At 36.3% G+C, this 23,461-nt stretch overlaps 1 protein-coding gene across 4 annotated transcripts in view; it reads left to right on the top strand.

Annotated features, from left to right (window-relative positions):
• VPS50 (VPS50, EARP/GARPII complex subunit) overlaps window positions 1-23,461 on the top strand; it is an 85,615-nt gene that overhangs the window by 54,854 nt on the left and 7,300 nt on the right. For 2 of the 4 annotated variants that reach the window (XM_027684723.1, XM_027684722.1), the window contains exons 21-26: window positions 6,618-6,739; window positions 7,767-7,823; window positions 10,688-10,768; window positions 21,495-21,643; window positions 22,706-22,802; window positions 22,942-23,100. In XM_027684723.1, the coding sequence (XP_027540524.1) occupies window positions 6,618-6,739; window positions 7,767-7,823; window positions 10,688-10,768; window positions 21,495-21,643; window positions 22,706-22,802; window positions 22,942-23,100 (665 nt within the window). The remainder of the gene's footprint in view (window positions 1-6,617; window positions 6,740-7,766; window positions 7,824-10,687; window positions 10,769-21,494; window positions 21,644-22,705; window positions 22,803-22,941; window positions 23,101-23,461) is intronic. The other 2 variants (XM_027684725.1, XM_027684724.1) reach the window with 1 other exon arrangement.

Genomic DNA, 23,461 nt, shown 5'->3' on the forward strand with positions numbered 1-23,461 from the left:
TGGGGTGTTTCATATTGTTTTTGTAATGACTGATAATACCACTATTAGAAACATGGAATTGGAAAAGGACCCTCTGCAGCCCCTGCTACAGGAAGTTGTGTCATTTACTACTGCCTGTAAATGTGCATGTTTTGAGCTCCGGCTTAAGAATACTTCTCTTCCCACCACTCTGTCTAATAGGAATTGTATTCCAAAACCTTAACAAGTTAATGGTTAAAAAAAAAAAAAAAGAAAAAAATTATCCACTTACTTTCTGCCAACTTGATCTTATGCCAGAAGAACCTTTTATGTTTAAGAGATTGTCTTGTTCTTCAGGGCATACTGTGCTGCTGGTTTTACAGAAAGCAATCCTATTTCTTCTCACTTTCTGATTTGCTAAACAGAATGTACTAAGCTTTTTAGCATCCTTTGTATTTATCTGCCAGAAACTTAAATCTCCTACTTTCTTACCAGTTGTTTTTCTACTTTTGTTAGTCTTACCGAAATAATGTGCAATACTTTGAATGCCATCTCGCTGCATTGTGTCTCTGTTGTATTATAACATTCTAGTCACAAGTCCCTCCCTTATGCACGTCTTTGGATTTCTCATATCTTGCTTGTACTGGCAGTTCAGTCCATCTGTAATGCCCTTGTACAGCTGGCGGGTGTACAAAGTGTACTTTCCTATTGTTTTGCCAAAGAACGAGCTGCTAGTTTATAGTACAATAGGAGCATCAGACACATTGCTTGAACTAATGGTTAATGACTACAGAAACAACAAAGAAGATACTCCTATTTAGGCAGACTATTGAATGTATTCATTTTTTCTCCCTCCTTGTCTACCCTCTTTTCTTGTGAGTCATCCCTATTAAATGTGAAAATAAGCATGTTGTTGTTTGGCAGATTTGTCTGGGTATGATGCTAGGTTGTAGGAGATCCCAGTGGGATCTATTCCCTTGGATTATCCTCCTGCAGGAGTGCTGTGGAGTGTGCCCATCTTTTGACAACAGTCTCTACTGATGCTGTGGAAAATTCCAGTTTGTCTCTCACTGTCTCAGATTTTTGCTAGGAAAATACCACAGTTCTTAACAGTAATTTTGAGGAGTGTAACTGAGATGGTTGTGTAGGATCCCTTCTTTGTCAATGGAGAATTCTAGGCGACTCCAGAAAATGATGGAGTTTGTTGGCTGACCTGGATGTCTTTGCTTGCATGTTATCTCTTACCATTTGACTTGTGGAGCTGCTTGAACTCTGCACAGGAGATCTAGACAGCTAGTGTGGGCTCAGGGTCTAGTTTCTAAGTTGGATGAAGTGAATTAGACGTGCGCCAGTGGTGTGACACCTTAAAAATTAAGTAGGGACCTAATGTAGTACAGGGGATGCTATAGATGTGTCCTGTCTACTTTTGAAAAAGTTCAGTTCCTTGAAAAAAAGGCTGTGTTGCAAGAGACATTTGTTTTGGTGACCATAATGTGAGTACTTAAACAGTTTTTGTCCCTACTGCATTTTGTCACTAATACTCTTGGCTCCTGTATGATGCATCAGCACAATGTTTTGTAGATCCAGATCAGCTCCCTTATCTTAGTTAAAAACAGATAATAAAGGAAATTAGGGTTAAAAAGGGAAGTGTGGAGTGAGATGAAGATGCAGATTTAAATTGCTCAATCAAGTAGTAGAAATTGTTGCCTCGCTTTTTTGGAATGGAGTAGTACTCACAGAATGAGTAAAACAGTGCTCATAAACCATTTTGAACTATTTTTGTGTGCTGTATGCTTTGTATATATATGCTAGATGAATAAAACAAAGTCTAGCTTAATATTTATAAACTGTATAAATGAGTTGCTAATGTATAATTGAAGTGGGAACTGCTACAATTTTCTTTAATTTGAATTTCATGTGAACAGTCCAGTTTATCAGATTTTCCCTCAAGTTAATAAACCAGGTAATTATTTCTCTGTTTCCCGTATAAAGTAACCATGAGATTAATATATAAAGTTAATTTTTTCTTATCAATTCATTACATGTTGACTTGAAATATAAAGGAAGAATAAACTTGTTAAATTTGTATGAAATATTTTGACTAAGCCCTATACATCTACAGGAATAATTAATGACTACATCATTGTATATATTGATTGGGTGATTTCTTAATATCTTTCTGAACTAAGAAATAGTTTAATGAGTATTTCTTAGGTCGAGGTTTTGCAGTGCCTTTTTGGCCTCTTTTTGCTTGTGTTGTGAATGGTTTTTGAGGAGAAACTCTTAGGTTTTGCTTGCTTCAAAATCCAGTAAATTTTAAGGAAATAGTAATGGTAATGCAGCTGAAGTAAGTGATTGGGCACACAGCATAGAACCTCATGTGATGTAAAAAACCCGAAATCATATAGTCTTTCAAAATTATATAATTACCATGGACTTTACACTTTTTCCTTCAAAGTGGCATTTTAGCTCTTAAAGGTATGTTTTCCTTCCACCATTCCTTTTCCCTGGTCATCTGGATCAGAAGTTCCTGAGGGATGGTCTTATCAGTGAAGACTGATGCAAAAAAGGCATATGATGTCTCTACCATCCCTATGTTCTCTCACCAGGGTCCCATCTCCATTTAGTAGCAGACCTATATTTTCCTTAATTTTCCCTTTGTTGTTGAAGTATTTGAAGAAGCTCTTGTTGTCCTTGTCATTCCTGGTCAGATTTGATTCCAAATGGGCTTTGGTCTTCCTTGTCTTGTCTGACAACATCTCTATTCATTCCAAGTGGCCTTTTCTTGCTTCCACCTCCTGTATATGTCCTGCTTATGACTGAATTTTTGGAGGTGTTCCTTGTTCATCCACACAGGTCTCTCATCCCCTTTCCCAGTTTCTTGCTCATCGGGATGCACTGTTCTTGAGCCTGGAAGAAGTGATGTTTTGATACTGACCATCTCTCTTGGACCAATTTTCCTTGCAAGGCCTATTCCCATGGGATTCTTCCAAGAAGATCCCTGAAGGGATTGAAGTTAGCTTTCCTGAAGTCCAGGGTTGTGACCTTACTTGCTGCCCTGCTTCCTCCATACAAGATACTGCACTCCACAATCTCATGGTCACTGTAGCCAAGGCTGCACCTGATCTTCACACCTCCGAGGCCTTCCTTGTTCGTTAGTATAAGGTTGAGCCACACACCATTCTTCATTGGTATCTTCCACCATCTGTGTCAGGAAGTTGTGAATGCTTTCCAGAAAGCTCCTGGACTGTTTGTGCTTTGCTGTTTTGTTCTTCCAGCAGATGTTGGGGTGGTTGAAGTTCCCCATGAGAAGCAGGGCCTGTGACCACGAGGCTACTTCTCATCATGGCTAGGCTTTGCGAACGAAGATTTAGGAAGGCTCTATCCACATTTGTTACAAGCACGCTGGTGGCTAATGAGGCCAATACGAGATAGACATATCCGATTGCAAAAGGCACAGCAGAAAGACTCCTTAGGTGGTATATTCTGCAAGACACGGTTCTTTCTGCATTGTCTTTTCTCCTCAAGAGTGATCCTGCGTGCGTTCTCAAAGGAGACAGCTGCATTATAGAATGAGGCTACTTCTAGTTGTCTATTAAAAGACTTCATCCACTTTCTCCTCCTGATCAGGCATCATGTAGCAAACACCCTCAACAGTGTCACCCTTTCTAATCTGCCCTTTTACCCTAACCCATAAGCTCTCGACTGGCTTATCATCCACCCCAGGATGGAGCTTGATACATTCCAAGTGTCGCCTTACATAGATGGCAACCCCACCACTGCACTTTCCCAATCTGTCTTTACTAAACAGCATGTAGGCCATCATGACAACATTCCAGTCAGACAGACTATCCCACCATACCTCTGTAATTGCGATGATATCAAAACCCTATGACTGCACACAGATCTCTAGTTCCTCTTGTTTGTTCCTTGCCCTGTGTGCGTTGGTGTACAGGCACTTTATAGTGGTATATGAGTGTATATCAGTATCCCAGTGGGAGTGCAAGGGGATGCCCCATGCTCCTGTCTTATAGTCCTGTCTTTGGTTGCCAGTACTTGCTGAAGGTATCCCCACTTAAGCCTTCTTTTGATGCTTAGGTGGTCACTATAACTCTCCCCTTGCCCCAGCTTTCCTAGTTTAAAGCTTGCTTTTCCAGGTTGGCCGTTCTATCGGCAAAGATTTATGTGCACTAATTTGTGAGGTGCATCAGTTTTATATAGAGTAGTCTGGTAGAGAATACTCTCTACTTATTATCTTTAAGGATAGAAGGAGTGCTGGAAGCAGTGCTTCAAAAGAAACCTGGCAAATGTTCAGCAGTTTTAGCTGTTAGCAGGGAGCCTCTAGAAAGTCAAGCTACTTTGAGTTGCTGAAACTGTTAAGTGGTGGTTTCAAGTATTGCTGGAAGTTCTATCATGGTGTGGATTTGTTTGTGCTGTTTGGAAATGTTCTTATATATCCCTTTTTCACCCAAAATAGGAATTTTAGTGCAATTAGGTAACAATGTGTAGAAATTAAAAGTTGGTGTCCTGTTAGAGGGAGCAACTAGGAGGAAATGTTCTTGGAACAGTTGTTGTGTCAAGATGCTGAGTGATGTGGTAATAGAGAAATGTTCTTGGCATCAGGAGATTTTTTTATAGGGACAATACTTGAGCAGTGTACAGTGTGTAGCCCTTTGGAAAAGTGTAAGATACTACCCAAGAGATTACTTTCAATATCATGCCAGCTGCACAGATATATGGAAGTCTTAACTGTCCAGAATGTGACACATCACTCTTATGTTGTGTTTAGGTTGCAGGCGAGTTTAAAAATGTGTTTATCACAGAGTAAGTGGAAAAAAATCATCCTGTGGCAATACAGAATATTTACATAGCACAGATGAAGGTGACAGTTGCTTTGATTGGGGTACCATCATTTCCCAAACATCCAAAAATTTCCACATTGGACTCTGCAATTGATTTTTCCTTTTGGAAGGCAAATAGAATTTTCAAAGTCTGCTTTTCAGTTTGTTCATAATACTGTGGGTCAAAACATTAATAATTATGCATAGAGTTAACGTTTGGTCTAAACTGCCAAATATTGAATTTTAACACCTGTGTCAAATGTCCAAAAATAACAAAATATATGCTTGTGTGTGTTAGCAACCAGGGGTGCAGACACATAGCATTCAAGCAGGGATTGAATTCTTTCTAAGCTAGGTAGAAATCTGGAAAGTAGCAATATCAGGTTATTGTTTGGTTCTTACCAACCAATGTGGTGCTCTACCATATTACTAGGTATGTAGCTGTATTATGTATTTGTCAAATTAATGTTATCTTTGCTAACCTACCCAATTACTTGCTTAAAAAAATTTAAGTAACTCCCCATTGCCTCAGTACTAAAAGGTAACTTTGTTTCTCTGTTACCAAGATTCTCTGTATCTATTAATAAAATACTTTGATGGGCACAGCATTAACTTGAAAAACAGCGTTTTTGACTACAGGAAAAAGAAATTGTTTTAGCACCCTCATGTAATTTTTTCAACCTGTCACGTCAAAACATGTCTGAAATATGACAATTTGTTAAATGATCTGCTGTATCCTACATGCTGGGTAGACTGCATTTGTGTTACAGTTCAAAAATTACCGTCTCTTACTATAATAACCAAAAGCCTATTATATATTCTTTATGTTTTTAAAACGCTAAAAGAGCAAGTAGGATGTCATTTTTGAGGTAACCAGCAGGCATTGTGGGGACTCTACAGTATCAGGGTTTTCATTAAGTCCTCTTCTTATATGACCTGATGAAGAGCCATGCCCTGTGCTGGAAAACAAAATAACTGAAAACTATAGGCCCCATGAACTAGGCCTGCAGGGAAAAATTTCTCCTGAGTCCAAATCATATGATCAGTTTGATTCAGATAACATATAGATGAAAGTCCTGAGGTTGTTTTTTTTAAAATTATTTTAAGAAATATTTTATTTTCCCAAGTCAAATGTGTTACAACAGAGAACAGGAAGGAAGTCTTCTCCCTGTATGTGCCAAGGTCCCATCATTCTCCCTTACTCACCGTCTGTCCCTCTAAAAGTATTTCAAGTGTACATCTTAAAACCACTTGGGATTCTTACCCCAGGATAAAAGGGAGAGAGAGCAGGAAATCCTATAGAACCAATGTGAAACACGTTATTTGTAGAGTTCTTCGGTGAAATCCAATCCTGGTCATATAATTTTTATGCTGTACTTTTCTATTGCTTGAAAAATATCCCTATGTGCATATATGAACACACACTAATGCATAAAATCTTCAGTGGCTCTACATAGCACTTGCCAGACACTACTTAAGGGGATTATTATTTTTTGGCTAAATGAAGCTGCAACTTGTAGAGGATTTAGGAAGTTGTATAGTTTGAATTTGGTACCAGAAGGTCAAGAATGTTAGAAGACATTTTGATATGGATTAATGTCCACATTTTGAGAAATCTTGAGGCATTTGTGATGTCTTAGGTGTCGTTTTTATTTTGGTTTTTAAACCTTCCAATCTCTAAACTTACTGAGTTGTTGTTTATCAATATTGGAGGCTAAATGATATACTTTGTAAAGCTAGTTTTGAGGTTTTAGAACTTGGCACTGTCTTTGTAGCACTTCCACTGAGAAAGCTGATCTTCTGTATTTAATTTTTAAGGGAAATACATGCAGATGATGAATATTCTGAAACCAATTGCATTTGATGTGATCCACTTCATGTCCCAGCTCTTCGATTATTATCTGTATGCAGTCTACACGTTTTTTGGCCGAAATGACACGGTAGGTGGAAACATTTTTAGTTTTCAAGCATCACTGTACACACAGAATGAAAATACAGAGGAGATCTCTTTGCTTAAAATACTACCCAATATGTAATCCCAAAAAAATTATTGGCAACAGAATGGATTTGAATGTAGAAGTAAGAAAAGGCTGATTAGATCAGCCATAAGGGAAATAAATACTGAAAGCGTTATTGTCACTAGGACATTAATTATGTTATGTTTTGAATAGATAGATTCTCTATTCTTTTTTCCAGCAGTATTAGAAGGGAGGAAAGAAACCGTGAGACACATATAAGTAGTGGCAGAAAGTGGGTAGCAGAGGAGCAGTCTGCAGAAGAAGGGTGGTGATTTTGAGCCCAGAGAGTGTGAGGTGATTTATTTTTCAGTATGTATTTCTCCAGCCTACATAAGAATAGTAAAAGAAAAGAGGAGAAGGGGGCCATGAAAGTTAAATTGTAACTCCAGTTTAAGAGGTTTGAAAAATCCTTTTTCAGATCTAGTGTTCTTCTGTCCAACTACTTGCACTAATGAAAACATTTTTCAGTGATCTTGTAGTTGAAATAAGTACTTGTTGGCAATGTCTTTACATAACACAGATAACTTTCAGTTGAATTGTCTTTAAGTGTTTATGAATAATTGCATGTAAAAACAATTTTCTCCTCTCTTGGCCCCTAAATTACTCCACAAGTAGTAATATCAAGGGGTTCCAAATTCATCATCATCTCTTGGCAAATTGTAATGGATTTTCAGACTCCGCATACGGTTCTGAATGGTTTTGAGCTGTTCTATTTGGCAGGGCAAATGTGCTTGCAATTTGTATTTACAATACGAGTGTTTTGGTTTTTGAATTTTTTTTTCTGCTTGGTTGTTTTTGGTTTCTTTTGTTTGTTTTTTGTTTGTTTGGTGTTTTTTTGTTAAGATAAGTGATTTCCGTTGGCTTAGTCAGTTGCTCTGGTATTCACATTGTGTTACCTTTTTTTGTTTTGTTTTGTTTCTTTTGCACCTCCCATTTTGTGTTTCTAAAGCCCATACCGACTTCCTTACTCTGTGCTTCTAACAGAGAACAGCACAATGATAGGCAGGTAAACATTATAGCAGATGGTGGTAAAGTTGTGATGTTTTTGTAGCATGCCTAATATTTGTTTTGACAGATGATTTTCCGTGGGGAAACACAATGCTTACAAGGGTTTATGATTGTAATAAACCCTCTTGTTATGCTGCTTAAATGTCCTCACTCCCCACAGTGTTTATAAACCTATAGAAAGAAGAGATGGGTGATGGTATGTGATTTAGACCACTGAGAATATTCCTGGTTTATTTTTATTTACAAAATAAATTCAAATGGGATTCTCAGAGTACGCTGGCATAACTTCAAACATAAATGTTTGAAATTATTTGTGAATATTGTGCTTATATTGTATGTATGAGTTAGTAGACACATAAGGAGAGTGATTAATTGTACGGAGTTCACTGCCAGTTCAGTGAAACCCAGGGGATTTAAAATATATGTGTTGAGTTCTATGTCTGGTCATGATGCTGAGTCATTGTTCTTTCCAGACCTCTTTAGAACCATTATCTTAAGTGGTCAGTATTTAGCTTTCTTCACTGTCAAAAATTAAACATCATTGTAATCAGAATTGCTCTTTCAACACTTTTTTTATTTGTGGGATGCAAGTTAAGGCTACTTTGTCTCAAATTATGGAGAAACCCAACATAAATTAAAAGAAATTGTCTGTGTTTAATATCTACTCAATACAGTGTAAGACATTCATGAACACAAAATAATCTTCCTTAGCAAAAAACAGGTGAGTTGAGTTTTAATTTTTTTTTTACAGGATATCACACCAATTTGTAAACATAATTTTTTTTTTATAACCGAAGGGAGTTATGTAAAATTGGTGATGAGTACAATTATTCTGTAAATTGGCTAATGCTCTGCTTACTAGCCTTACTAGGTCATCAACCTGTGGAATTTAAATACCTATCATTTTGCATATAGAACTAGCAAAAACTTCTATGAAGCAAGTCAGATGTACTGATGAGTGACATGTTCTGTGTCAAGCCATGAGGTTCTGTCTGTGTGGAAAAATTTGAGCAACAATTATTTTTTTATATTTTTTGTTTGCTTCTTGGTTTTTTCCCCCCTCATACATACGGATACATGATTCTGACTTCAGGCTGTAACTGGCTGCCTGGTAAATCTGTTTTAAGTAGTAAAACACTACTTAATATGTAGTGTTTCATGGAAATTTAAGTTTGTTTTTACATTCCTTTTCATTCAGATATGTTTCAAATATGAAATTACCCTTTTTTAGAAAGAAATATATCATTTTATATTAGTGATATAATTATATATAGTAATTATATTAAGAAATAAGTAAAAGTTACTGATAGGTATTGAAAGTTAGCAATCAAAGGTAGAAAAAGAAGGAATTAGTGGTAAATTGCATGATGCGTAGTTTTCATGGTGCAAATTTCTTAAAATAAAATTTAATTGCTGAAACTTTCAAATAGATTTTTAATACACGTATATTTTTCCTTTAAGCAGGGGTTTTTTTCTGTTTTTTCTTACCCTGACAGAGAGAATAGTCAACCTTGAATTTGCAGTCCTTATGCCCACTTCTTGAACAATAACTAAATGATGTTAAGAATTAAGGATGTGTTTCTGTAAGGGAAAAAAGTTATTTTATTTTTCACTCACATACCTGCAAAATCAAAGGCAGTTCAGAACTGATGCTTCTACAGTAAAAATTTGAAGGACAATACAAATTATTTTTGTAAAAATCTTACTCACAGAAAAACAAAGGCATGAACATTTCTATTTATCGGTTTATCAAATGTGGACACCAAGATAGTGATTATATCTCCTAGATCAGGTTCTAGATTTCATCAGAGTGTACTTTCAGTGAGAATTCAGCTCAGATGTAAATTTTCATTTAATAGGTAGGAGAACTGGGGCAGATGGACATCTTAAGTCAGAAACTTAGATTCAGTAAATGGGGACCTAAATTAGACTGGTTTGTCTTTCAAAGAAGCAGAGGAGAGGACTTGAACTCAAACACTTGGCTTCCCTGATTCAGCCCACTGAAGAAAGTCTGATAATACAGTGCACAACAGTGCTCTAAATATTATTCAGTAAATTGCCTTTTGGTGTGAATCACATACCAGAACTGTATTCAAATCCTTCAAGATTGTTGACTTAAATGTGTGTTTCTTAGATGTCCATTTCCACCTTCACTGTTTTGTTAGTTTATTGGTTTTTTTTAATTAAAAGTAGAAGATAAGTAGTTACAATAATTATGCATGTCAAATCAGACCCTCAGGTGGTATAATTCATTGCGCTTAGCAGGAAATTAGTGTAGCTATATTGATTTATTCCAGCTGAGCCTCTGCACCATATACTCCTGAGCCACTAACATGAAGATGGCACGTTTCTCAGGTAGATCTTTATAAGCATTAAGTGATAATTACTCTTTTATAAAGATCAATGGTTATTATTTCTACATATGCAAGATACATGATGGATAATTAAATGAGATTTTATAGCTAGAGTGAACACCATTTGGCTTGGGTGTGGTGTGCGTGCAAGTCTCTGAGGGGGCATTGTGGTGCACCATCTGGGCTTATTGCCCAAATGAGAAAACGTAGAGTCCTGCAGCCAAATACAGTATTATAACAACAAAGGATACTGGTTGTTTTCTTGGTATGAATGATAAGCTGTCATCTTCATGAAAGATACTTATGTCGTTCCTCACACCAGTGCAGTGTTGAGTGCCATGAGCTCTGTTGATTTTCTTTTTATTTTGTATGGTTGTGATTACGTGCTAAAACTTTAATGTAAGTAAATTGTAGATAGTCTTTGCAAACTTGAGTTTTGCTGTATAACTGTAAAGTTTAAACCAATGAGTTTTCCTTTCCCAACTTATATAGAATACATTTCTTCCAGTTTGAATCAACAGGGCTGGGCCTCAGTAGCAGCAGATTACGCACCACACTGAACAGAATCCAGGAGAGTCTGATTGATCTGGTAAGTACCTGTATTTTGTTAATGCTCAGTGGAATAGAGGTCTCTGTACAAAATTTAGGAATTATATTTCATCTTGGCTTTTGGATTTTTCTCTCTTTTCACATCAGTGTCCGTAATGAGAAAGGCTTGGTTTCATGATATAGAGATCATTATTGTATGAAATGACTTGTTTCTAATACACAGCAAAACTAATTTAATAGCTTTTGCTAGATGTAACAATGAAGTTCTGTATTTAAATCTTCTATTACAGTTCATGTAATAAAGAGAGACAATCAGTATTATCCTCATTAAGAGAGGTTTTATAAAAAGAAAACCAAAGCAACACAATAGATGACTCATTTTTCTTAGGTGAAAGAATAGCAAAACAGTAAACCATCCTAAAGATTGTTTGTCTTTCAAGATAATAGAGGTAGTATACAAAGTCCTTCATTAAGTAATTTCTTAATTTTGGGGAACTTTCCCTGATGTATTTTTTACATTGTATCCCATTGGTCACTTCATGACTTATTTTCAAAATGTGAAAACTAAATACAGTGCTCTGTCACACTGGTAGTAGATTACTGTCTTTCACAAGAGAATAGTAAAGTAGATTTTGTGGATTCAATTGAGCAGCAGAGTTTATAGGGAAATATTGCCAAGAACTACACCAGAAATGGAAATTTAAAGTTCTCTTTTTCTATCAAAATATAAATGCCTTCAAACATTATGAATAAATTTCCTAAGGGTATGATAACTGGCTTGTATAGTAGTTAATACTGTGGATGCTACAGGAAGGTTTTATTTTCTAAGGCGTCTGCCTCAGAAAGAAGTAGAAAACAGATGCTCTAGTCTGACTTTCACAAAGATTTGACACTCCACAGAAATATACTTTATGCCTTTTTAATTCCTTGAAGTATTATATCAAATCCTAAACTGTTCTCTCAGAGAAGTGTCTTAAAGGGTTTTGGGGCCATTTCTTATAGAGTCAGTAGAGGGAGCATAAGATAACTAATAAGACTAGGCCTCTAAAAAACAGAAAAAGGCTACTCATCTTAATATTCTTCTCAAAGGCAATGTATTAAGAGAGAAAAATTAATTCTCAGAAGAACTTGCAAACAAATCAGTTAAAGACTATGGAAAAATGACAAGCCATGGAATCAATTCTTTAAACTTACTCTGTAGTGATGGTTCCTGACAGTGCTTTACAGACTTGAATTTTTTTAGCTATTAAAAAAATAAAATAAAAATAAAATAAAAAAACAAACCAACCAACCAACCAACAAAAAACAACAACCCCCAACAACAACCCCCCCTAAGTTTCTAGGAGTAAAATGGAAAAATAAGAGCTGTTCTTTCTCTTCCTCCATCATTAACAGTCCTGTAACAGATAATGTTATTATCAATTGAAATTAATGGCCATGTTCAAGGTATGATTTTAAAGGGGAAAGAAATCTTAGCTAACTCCTATTGACTTAAAGGCATTCCATGAGATTTATTAATATCTTGTGAGCTTATGCTGGTCTTATACTATAAATTTTTCACTTTTTGATTTATGAGGAAGACATGCTTCTGATTTCAAACTTTTACAAATATACTAATAATGAAGTTTTGTCCAATTATGGCTCTTTCTAATCTCTGCCCTGCTGTTGAAGATACTGTTTTAAGTATGATCTGAAATTTCTTTTGATAAATAAATGAAATGGGTTTAGTTAAAAATAACTAATAATAATTGGGGCCTACCAATTAGCAAAACTGCCTTTATTTACTTTCTTATAGTAAATTATGTGGAATTGTCCTGGCAGCTTACAGTGATTAAGGAGTTTTCTGTGTATAACCTACTTGTCTTTTCCTTAAAGAAATACTTGTAGGCTAACTCAGAAGTATAAAAAATAAAAGCACTTTGAGTATTTGTTTCAGAATAGTTTATGGTCCAGTTTCATTTCTGAGGGGTAAGAGAACAGTATGACTTCCAAAAATTTGTTTGGCTACATTGTGCTGCGCTTAATATGTGTATCTGAACTTCGTAGTCAGGCCCTTGCACAGATAGTACAAAATGGGTTTCATACAGATTTCTGCTCTGCAGCAGCTTCAAAGTTAATAATTTCAATCCTCCAGAAATAGCACTCTAAAAGCACTCTACTCATTCATATCGGCAGGATGTATTAAAAACAAAACACAGAAAGAGAAGAGTGAAAAAGGGATGAAGAGGTGCTATCCTTTCAGCCTCACTAAGATGTGATTTTTGATTAGGCTAAATACATCAAAGCAAGTCCCTGTTTCTGAGTTGCCTATATCTCCTCACTTGGAGTTCCTGAGTGGAGTGTGTAGAGATACCTGCACACATTTGGTCCTTGTGTTTGTCATTTCTAACAGGGATGTGTTTTTACACAGTAATGATGTTCATATTTGTTCACTGAGACCTGTAAGCGCCCAGCTAGGTACAAGCCATCAATCAGAATGGTGTGATCTGTGATAACTGGTGGTTTGAAAGGAAAATTTCTACTTCTGATTCCTTGCTTTATCTGTTTCCAGCCACCATCCTTATCTTCACAAAATGTAGTGTACTCGTGATACTGCCATTACCTAGATGTTGTCTGTGAATGTCCTGTGTGTGTAAATAGTTGCTTTGAGCAATATTGCTGCATTCAAAAGAGAATACTGGGGGCAAATAACCATGGAATACTCGTAAATATTTCATTGCAATGAGGTTTGCCCAAGCAAAACAGAAATTTAGATGAAGTTTCTTAGAGTTGCTCTGCCTTACAGCAGTAGGAAATAAATCATTGTAGTAAAGTATACAAGCATTTCAATGCAATGTATAGAAGAGTAGATGGAAGGAATTAGTGATATAAGTATTGGTCAGTGTATTTTATATTCTGTCTTTGCTTTGGCTTTTGATCTCTTTCCCCAGAAAGTATATGTCTTTTGGCAGAGTCCATAAGTTAGAGACTGATGGTGCAGAGAAGGAAAATGTAGATTTTTCATCTGTGCAAGTAAGATAAGGATTGGTAAGATTTTCTTCATGCCTGACTTTCCAGCCCATTTTGGCTTTGACCCTTTGATGTTGTGGAATGGTACGGTTCTGTTACATCAGTCCCAGTTCTGGAAACAAACATTTACTAAAATGTCACAGCACAGTCCTGCATTACTTAGTGTGGACATACGGCCTGTTATGTATGTTTTTTTGTACCAAGGGCAAGCTCTGGAGAATCTTGCTGTGGAATTTGTCACTTGACATGGCAGTACCTAGCATAGGATGCAACTCCTAAAGGTCATAACTAAGGTCTTCAGTGAAATGGTAGTTGTGATTCTCGGTGAGGTTTTGCTTGGCTGAACATAATTTCTGCAAGTTTTTTAATCCTTGCTTGGTCTCCTGCTGCTTAAAAGAAAAAAAAATGAAGAAAAAAGAGGAAACACAATTTGTGAGTTTTTTTCCTTCCTCTCTTTGAAAAAGCTTTCCATAAGGTGTATAATAACAATGTTTAAGATGTTGTATTAATTGCTTGTCAAAGGAAGAAAACTCTGTGTATACAAAAGAAACTTCTGACATGAAAAGCACTTTGAAATTATGCTAGGACTTCTGCAGCTATTTTGCTTCCTCACATTTATTCATTTAGAGTTCTTCATACAGCTTTTTTTGTTTACTTGGCTGTATTACCAAAGTAAACTGGAATAATTTACTGAAGTTTTCTAGCTTATTTAATTGAATAAATTTTCTGGGTTTTGGCAATTGCTTGGTCTCTCTTTGGGTAGTCTCTGAGCCATCTTATTTTAGTCACTTCAGACTCCTTCCTGGGCACTCAAAACAGTTCCAGAGGAGTGCAGTTGTCCACACAGTTACAACTGAGCACCTGGGAACCAGCGGCAGCTCCTGCTGAAAAACTTTCTTTGTATAAGAAAGTGTGGCAGTAAAAATGTGTATGAGCAGACCAGATTGTCTTACGTGTTGTTTTGTAAGGTAGTGGTTCAGGTTCCCAAGGCTGTGGCAGTGGGCGTGCTTTTCTGTGGTGTCTCATTTGATGTTTATTTTTTTTAGAACGTAGTTAAGAACTCCTTTTCTAGGTGGTCTGTCAGCACACAGTGATTCCTGATAGACGCTTTGTTGCATTGGGTCAGACAAGGTAGTAAATAAACTTTTTAACTTTGGTAATTTTTTTTATGCCCAAAGTCTTCCATTTAACTTTGAACACTAAAAAATAAAAGAAATGCAAAGATCCCAGAAGTTTCTGCACAAACTTTGTTTTCTTTTATTCTTTATACTCTTCTACTGAAGTCAGTGGAACTGACCCAACTAAGGTTTGGGACATGCTTGTTTTGTGACAAAGAGCATGGAGGATCCACACTCTTGAAGTCAGAACCTCATGCCTGCTGTGAGGCAATGCTGATCAGCTCAGCCCTGGGGCTGATGCTTAATGTGTGCACTGTATGTGTTGGGAAGCTTGGGGTTCCGTTGCAGCATGGCTCTTATTGTGCTGTAAAGGTTTCTCAAGATGGTTTGTTGTTTGGTTTTTAATGATCTGCTTTCTTCAAGTCTGTAGAGTAGTGATCATTGTAGTAGTTTACATTGTTTATGTTTGCTTTACTTTCCTAAAAATTGAGTCGATATTACCTGCTTGGTAGGCTTCGTGCCCCTCAGCAAGAAAATACTAATCTTGCAACTGAAAACGTAGTGGGAGTATTGTAAAGTACCATTTTTAAACCTTAACACATTTACATCATATTCAAAAAGTACTTTTACCTTGAAAGCAATATGCTTTTACAATTGACCTTGCCTATCATTTTTAGCACTAAGTTTCAAGAACAATTACGGATGTGTAAGTGTAAGCTCAAAAGGGAGGAAAATAACCTGATTTGTTGCTTTCAGTACATTTCTTATGAAAAAAATTCTTGTATATTAAGCAACTGCTTGGAGTTAGTTGAGCTATTTTAAGACAGCTTTTGAATACAATAAGGAGTTACACTTTCTTTGATCAGTTTATTTTCTTGTAATCTGTGCTCATGATATTACAGAAACTATCAATTACAGTTTTATATACCCTGTTTTGTGTAAACATTTGGGGTTAGTCTGCTTTCTGCTTTTCCTTGTCCATCAGCACATATCAAGTTCCTGGTAACAGCGTTGGTATGTCAGAGCTGCTGTAGACTGTTCTGCTGCTGTAGACCATTATACTGCCAGAACCTTTTCAGATAGAATAGGTTTGTCCATGCCTTTCAAACACCACTTAGTCCTTTAAGACTGGGATTCTTTTGGTAGCATAAAGAGGTATTGCAAAATCAAAACTAAAATTTTTGCTATTGTGTGTGTATATATTAAAACAATTCTAAAACTAAAGTCTTATGCAAAAGTATTAGGTCAGAAGAAGCACACTTTTGAATGATTTATTGGTTGTTAGTGTGATCTGCAGAACTTTGTGTGCTGGAGACAGGTTGTGGAGTTTACTGGTTTTTGTTAAAAGTTAATGAAAGTGGATGATTGTAATTCACTGTCAACTATCCCCACCATAATTGGCAGATAATTAGTCAGATAATTTTGGTCATAAGTTCTTTTGAATAACTGAAAAAAATACATACTTCTTTTCTCATGATGAAATCAGGCCTCATAGAAATGTCTCTCTTGCAAATTGCATGTGAAATTTTTGACTTACATAATTAGCTTAGATAGTTTATTCTTCTGATTAAGGTAATTAGTTCATAGTCTCCTCTTTCCACTAAGATGAAAGGCTTAACAGAAGTTTGCTACTGGGTTCTGCCAAGCCACTGAAATGAAATGTTCTCGTATTACACATGACATTTTTTGGAGGAAGAGATTGAAGGAGATGCTTGTTCCTTACAGGTTTTTTTCCTTCTTGTTCATTAAAAATTTCTTCTTTGGAGTAAACAATTAAATGCTAAAGTAAAAATACCCAGCAATTAAACAATATCATGCTCCTATTCATTTGATACCTGATATTTGCTAATACATACCTTTCTTTTGTAAAAACATGTTCCAGATGAAATTTAATTCAAATATGCATATCTCATAAAGATACTTCCCGAAGCACACACTATCACTCATACTAGTGTTATTAGCAACCCCTTAAACAGGTAAAGCAGTCGTAAGCTTCTTTTAACACTTCTTTATGCTGATATTTTCAGGCCTTTATAGCAAAGCCACTTTTATATATAATTGCTAGTTGTGTATACCAGTCATATGTAGCATTAGAAAACAGTTCTTTTCCTATGATGGTATGAGGAAATTAGACTAGACTAGAGAAAATTAAATGGATAAGACCAGCTGTAAAGTTTCTGTGTGCAATCCTGATTAACCTGTCCTGCTGCACCTGCTACAGTTCATGTAGTTATTGTTCAGATAATTTTGGTGCCTTTAATGAATTATTTATTTTTTTATTTTTTTTTAACACTTCGAGTTTTTTCCTGTTTGTCAAGGAAGGAGAAGAGCATGTTGTAGTTTGCATCAGTTCCATGTATACCTCGAAGTTATTTTATAAAATCTCTTTTGCACAGTTTGCTTACAAGGATGTTGTGTGGGCTGTGATATGTCTTAGATATATCAGAGTTCTGCTCAATCAGCAAGACCTGCTAGTCTGATCCAAGAAAAAGCTAAGCAAGTTTGTTCTGCTCTGATATTGCTCTCTGCATGCTTGTTGCTGGGTGCTACAATATGTTCTCTGTAACTTGACATTTCTTGAAATTAAAATTTGCTTGGCTGCTGTTTAATGTCCTGGCTTATACTTCCCTCCTTCTCCTCCTCCTCTTGAGCTTGGCACTCACTTTTGGTTTACAGGACTTTACCTATTTGCTATGGTACTCCAAAGGAGTCACTGGCAACAGACATTGTCTTGCAGATTTTCTTAATTACTGGAAGGGTTTAACTTTAAAAAGTCCAGTGTACTGAAAACCAGCTGATTTCTTTAAATAGTCTGTAGCCTTTTTTCCTGTTCTAGCCTGTATGTTTTGCCCCTGTATTGCTGCTTTCAGTCATTTGATCATTTCTGTTAATGAAGGCAGGAGGAAAAACCACATGCATCACTGAGGCCCTTCCAGAGTGATCTTGTGATTTTTTTGGGGATTGGCACACCGGCTGTTTCCCTGGGCTTCCTTTTTGCTGTAAACATGCTTTTGCAGTGCCTGCTTTTTAGAACAAATTAGGAGAATAAAATGCTCATGCTGTGTTTGGCCAGTGTATTTGAACCAGAGTTTGGCTCCTTAGTTGAATCCTAGCGTATTTTTGACTGAGCCAGTTCTCATGTACATTTTGTGTCTTCAGATGCAACATGATTTTGGCATTTAAAAGATTAATAAGATATTTACCTTCATGGGAAGCAGGCAGGAAGAAAAAACGTGTTTTAGATGTCTCCAAAGTGGCAGGCAACTCTGAAGTATGATAAATACAAAATTAAGCCTTCAAAATATTTGTTTTTTACATAATTTGTAATCAGTCTTTGAGAGAAAGAAAGCTGCTGAAATCTTTACCACTGATACTCTTCCCCTAGCTCTGTGACTTTCTGTCTCTCCTAAGAACAGAGAACTGTTTGGTGGTCTGTGTGTTTGTTTCTTTTTGTTCTGTGTAAACATTTCAAAGCTTCTCTCTTTTTTGTTTGTTCGTTTGTTTGGGTTGGTTTGGGTTTTTTGAGAATGGAATGAAGTGAAAAAATAAGTTAATGGCCCATCTTCGCGAACGAAGATTTGGGGAAAGGTCTTGTACCTTTCGAGCCTGCACAATGGATTTTTTAGGTGAGAGACAGCCTGCGCTGAACTGAGCCCACCCTTTAATCCTAAGGTTCATCTGCCGGGGCCAAGCAAGCTTGGACAATGGCAGTGAGGTCCTCAGGACGTAGGTTTGTTTAGAGTGTCCTTCTCATAGATGGATGGCCTCACAGGGCTAATGGGTTCCATCTGCCCGGGAGGGACTGGGAATTGAACCTGGGTCGCAGCGGTGAGAGTCCCGCATGCTAACCACTAGGCCACCAGGGGTCCCTAGTGAAAAAATAAAAAGGGCAGATAAAGAGAGAATTTTAATAGTTAATTAGTGGTGTCTTTGGCTCAGTTAATATTTTTAGATAATTGACTGTTATGCCCAGATGATCGGATGTCATTGCCCAAGTGCAGAATACTTGTGGATGTGCTCAATAGGTATCTTAGAGGTGCCTGAAAGAGATTACATGAGGTTTAGCAGATATCCAGGCCTTTTGACTTGCTTATCCATTCTGATAGACTCAGCAGAATGCAAACTTCATTGTATTGTAAAGCATGTGGCCAGTTTAATTATTATTAAATATTATTATTATTATCTGACTGAATGTGAACATTCATTTTGCAAATAATGTAGCATTGTGGCTAGCCTTTATAATCATTCCTGTGCTCAGTGCAACTGTATCTAATAGCATTTGCCATAAGCTTCTTTTAGAAGTTCTGTCTTCTGCTCAACAGTCTATTTCTGTGAGATCTCTTAGCGCTACAAATAGTTGTGTTGATGGTATTGCTCAGTTCTTGTTTTTAATGTCAGAATTTCTGTGGGGATCCATCAAGGGTCCCTGCTTTATTGGCTTTTTGCTTCTGTAACCTTATTACAAAATTTTTTATAAGTCTGAGGATACTTTCCTTATCCTTGTTAGAGAGAACTCTGCTTTCCCAGTCTGTGCATTGTTCCATCTGCTGTAGCCTGTTTTTATCATTGTGTTTGATGTCTTTGGAAGATGCAAAACTGAAAGAGCCTTTCTGATTTAGCAAATCTACCTCCTTGTTGCCTTGGCCTGCCACACCACAGGAGGAAACTGCCAACTAAAATCCAAGATAGTTAAAGTGAAACTTGTGAATTTTTATTCCTCCACACCTCAAACCATTTTAACAGCTTGGACACTATTATCTTCTCAGTTGTCTTATATTCTTAATGTCACTTTTGGCTTGGCTTTCATCCAAGCAGTAAACACACTCTGGTGCTGCTTTGTCTATGGCAGCAAAGTGTTGATCTTTGTGCTCATTTAATTTTCACCAAGTGCTTACACATTTTGACATAATCAATTTTCACCTGTCCTCCCTTAAATTGCTGCAGTATAACCACAATAGGTCTGTCAGATATTTTGCTATCAGAATAACCTCCCTGTTGCTTTTCCACTTTTCACCTGATCATCTGTGCAGTACCTTTTCTCTTGGCTTTTCAAGATCTTCAGTGCATATTCCTCCTTGTCTCAGTCTTGACATACAGAATGAGTTACACTACCACTAAGTTCCATTGATGTTTCTGGTGCTTATTGCTCTCCTCTTCTCCTTAGGCAAAGGTATCTGAAAAAAACTGTGTGAATAGCAATGATTCTATTTCAGGTCACTTCTCACAGTTGTTCTCTGCTGTGAAGCCTGGAAGAAACTCATGGTGACTGTTGTGGTCAGCTTGAGCCTATTTTCCTTCCTCCTTCTTTAGTTACTTCACTGCAATTTCCTCTCATTTTATTTCTATCTCCAGTTGAAACAAGCAAACAAACAATCCACAAACTTCAAGGCTGCTTTTTTTTTTTTTTCATTATCTTTGTTTTTGGCTTCATCTTTGTCCAATTTTTTGCAGCCATTTGAGAATTAAACTGATTTGGTTTTTTGAGTCCAACCATAAATGTTATGTTTAAGCATTATTGTTGTCACATTGGTTGTGTGTTCATATGCTGCTTTACAACAGACATGTTGTGCCACTGATCTTGCTTTTGAAGAAATTATTTTTACTACTACTTTGTTACTGTGTTATTGTTATTTATTTTCATTCCAAACATACAGGCTGATACATTGTAGCACCTGTCTGGCCACAGAATTTCTATCCTGAGAGCCATAAAAGGCTCTTACTTACTGAATCAGTGCCATGTCATGCCTGCTTTCTTTATCTGTTCTGGGGTTTATATTACCTTTATATTTACCTTTACTTTGTAGCATTTCTCACCTTTTTATAGCCTGTGTGTAAGCGTGATATGAGTAATTAATCCAAAGCCAGAACTACATTTATGTTTTCATGTCCTCGTGCGGTTTTGGGAAGTAGCCAAGCTTCAAGGGGTGTCCATTTATACACCCACTTAGACCAATATGATAGCTCTGGGAATTTCTTCCTTCTGTAATTCCTCTTCTAGCTGTAACTTGTATATACATTCCTCAAATGTACAGATAGGGGTTTTCCCTATTTTTTTCTTTAATTTCGCAACAGGGCAATGGTCTAACCTGTTTCTTACTACAGTTACTGTTCCCTTGCTGTATTTTCTGGTTTTCTACCATCAAGATGTCTTCAGAATAGAAGTTTTTGTGGAATGGTAGCTTGATTGAGTACATCAATTGTATTTTACTTACATTATCCACAGCTCACATAAGCAATAAAGCCCATGCATAAGTAACATTCCTTTGATTTGTCTTCTCATTTGGTTGCTGTAAGATTGAAGATACTATCTGCAAGGGTGAGAAGTCAGTTTTGCAAAAGGCAATTGGGCTAAAGCCTGTTTGGGTGTTAAGGTGTAGTGAGAAGTTTGTTCTCTGCCTTTTTTTCTTATTTTTATTTTTTCCTTAGATACTGGTCTGTGTTATATGATTTTTTTCACCCATTTGAACACTATACTGTTCAAATAGAATACTCTATGGTTATCTTTAGATTCAGGCTTGATTTAAATTACACCTTAAAATTTGAAACATTCCTTCATCTTGTCTGGCATCTGAAACTGCTCAGCTGGAGCCATCCTTGCTGGTTTTGTGGGGTTTAATTTGTTTAATTCTTTGTTTTTAGGAGGTATCTGCTGATCCTTCAGGAACTCTCACAGCTGCTGAAGAGAGGAAAGAGAAGGTGCCAAGCCCACATCTCAGTCATCTCGTAGTTTTGACATCTGGCAATTCACTGTATGGTTTGGCAGAGAGAGTGGTGGCCACAGAATCCTTGTAGGTTGTTTACTGTACACAGTATTTTGTGATCATTGAAAGCTGGGGATTGTTTAAGAAATTGTGATTACAAGCCAAAACCTTCTTGAGAGCTGAAAAATTCCTACACCTTAATGACACTTTAAATACAAGTGATAGAGGTAATTTCTTTATTAAAGATAGTGGGACCTGACCATCTGGTCTAACAACCTGCAAGCACAAGCAATTAAATTTTACTGCAGGTAGTCCAGTAATTTGTGCCAATACAAGGCCAAATGTAACAGGAAAAACATTTAATTTTAAAGAGGCTAATTTAATCTGTATGGTTCATTTTAACCTTATATTAAGTACTCAAATAGTGATGGCTGAGACTCAAAACTGCTTAGTTCATATTGGTTTAGCTTGGATTACCATATTTTTTCCAATGGGTGGAAGCGGAACTGTGAAGAAGAGATTATAATGAGCAAGTAATGCAAAGTTACACAATTTGATCAGAATAATAGTAAGGGTTAGGTAGGAATTATTTTTTTCCCTACATAAGATGACACTTAAAGATTAGAAATTAATTTTAAAAATATATTTTTCATTTACACTTAGTTAAAAATGTATTTCCTTGTTATGTTGTTATTAACAAATTCTACCTGTGACAATGAATATGATATCAAATTCTGTCTTATAGATTCACTAATATATAAGTAATTAGAATTTTTTTTTTAATTATGACATGGATTTATTAATATTGTTGTTCACTGTCCTGCAGTATGGAAATTGCTTGACACTTGGCCACTAGACCTTGCACCAGACTTTTGCAGTGTATCCTGAGTAAAATAGAAATATGAATTGTTGGTATTTAAGCCTTAGTCTCTTTATTCAAGCATTTTCTTTGCAGGCATATTTTAAAATTGTCAGAATTGAGAATACTTGTTGTTATGCTGTCATGAAATTGATACAGTTCTTCTCAGGACTAAATTTCCCAAGGTTACATATTGTTATTGTCAAATATGTCAGCTGTAGAGTAAAAATTGTAAAGAGACATGCCAAACACTGCATTTAGTTCACTGTAAATTGTCTTTGCTTTCAAAGGGTATTTCTGGCTGAGCAGTTTGAATTTCTTCAACCTCATCTTGATGCAGTGATGCCAGCTGCCAAGAAGCCTTTTCTTCAGCAGTTCTATTCTCAGGTCAGAATTGTGTAATTCATAGCTGATTTTTAAAAAGAAGATTGTACATTACAGTGCAAATACTTGTACATAATAGTTATATATTGTTTCTAATAGCCAGAAATTTACTGAATTGAATTTTATTTATATTCTGTTTCAGACAGTGTCAACTGCCAGTGAACTACGTAAACCAGTTTATTGGATTGTTGCTGCTAAAGCCATTGATTATGAACAAATGCTACTTCTCATGGCTAATGTGAAATGGGATGTGAAGGAAATCATGTCACAGCACAATGTATATGTAGATGCTCTTTTAAAGGTGAATACTTTATGAGTATTTCTCTTTATGAGAAATGGTGTGCTAGAGTTTATATAAGTATTAAATTGTTTTCAATGATGATTTTTTGACTACAGAGTGGGTGAAAGTGACCACAAAAGTTTAATGAGTCTCATGTCTAAGTCTAAAATTGTAGAGAAATGTGTAGCAAACAGAGTAACATTGAGGAAAATCCAGTGGATAGAGATAATGTGTTTTGGTTTTTTTAGCAAAGTCTATTTGCTGTTCTGAATAATTTTGGTGATTGTCTTTGAGATGTATCATAGGGGCTGTAGGTCAAATCACCACTGATAATGATCACACAGTATCTAATTGAAGTTGCTATATTTAGATGTTAATACTT

This window comes from Neopelma chrysocephalum, unplaced genomic scaffold (genome assembly GCF_003984885.1).
Source record: "Neopelma chrysocephalum unplaced genomic scaffold, ASM398488v2 Primary Assembly neopelma1_67, whole genome shotgun sequence".
In the NCBI taxonomy this organism is placed as follows: Eukaryota; Metazoa; Chordata; class Aves; order Passeriformes; family Pipridae; genus Neopelma; species Neopelma chrysocephalum.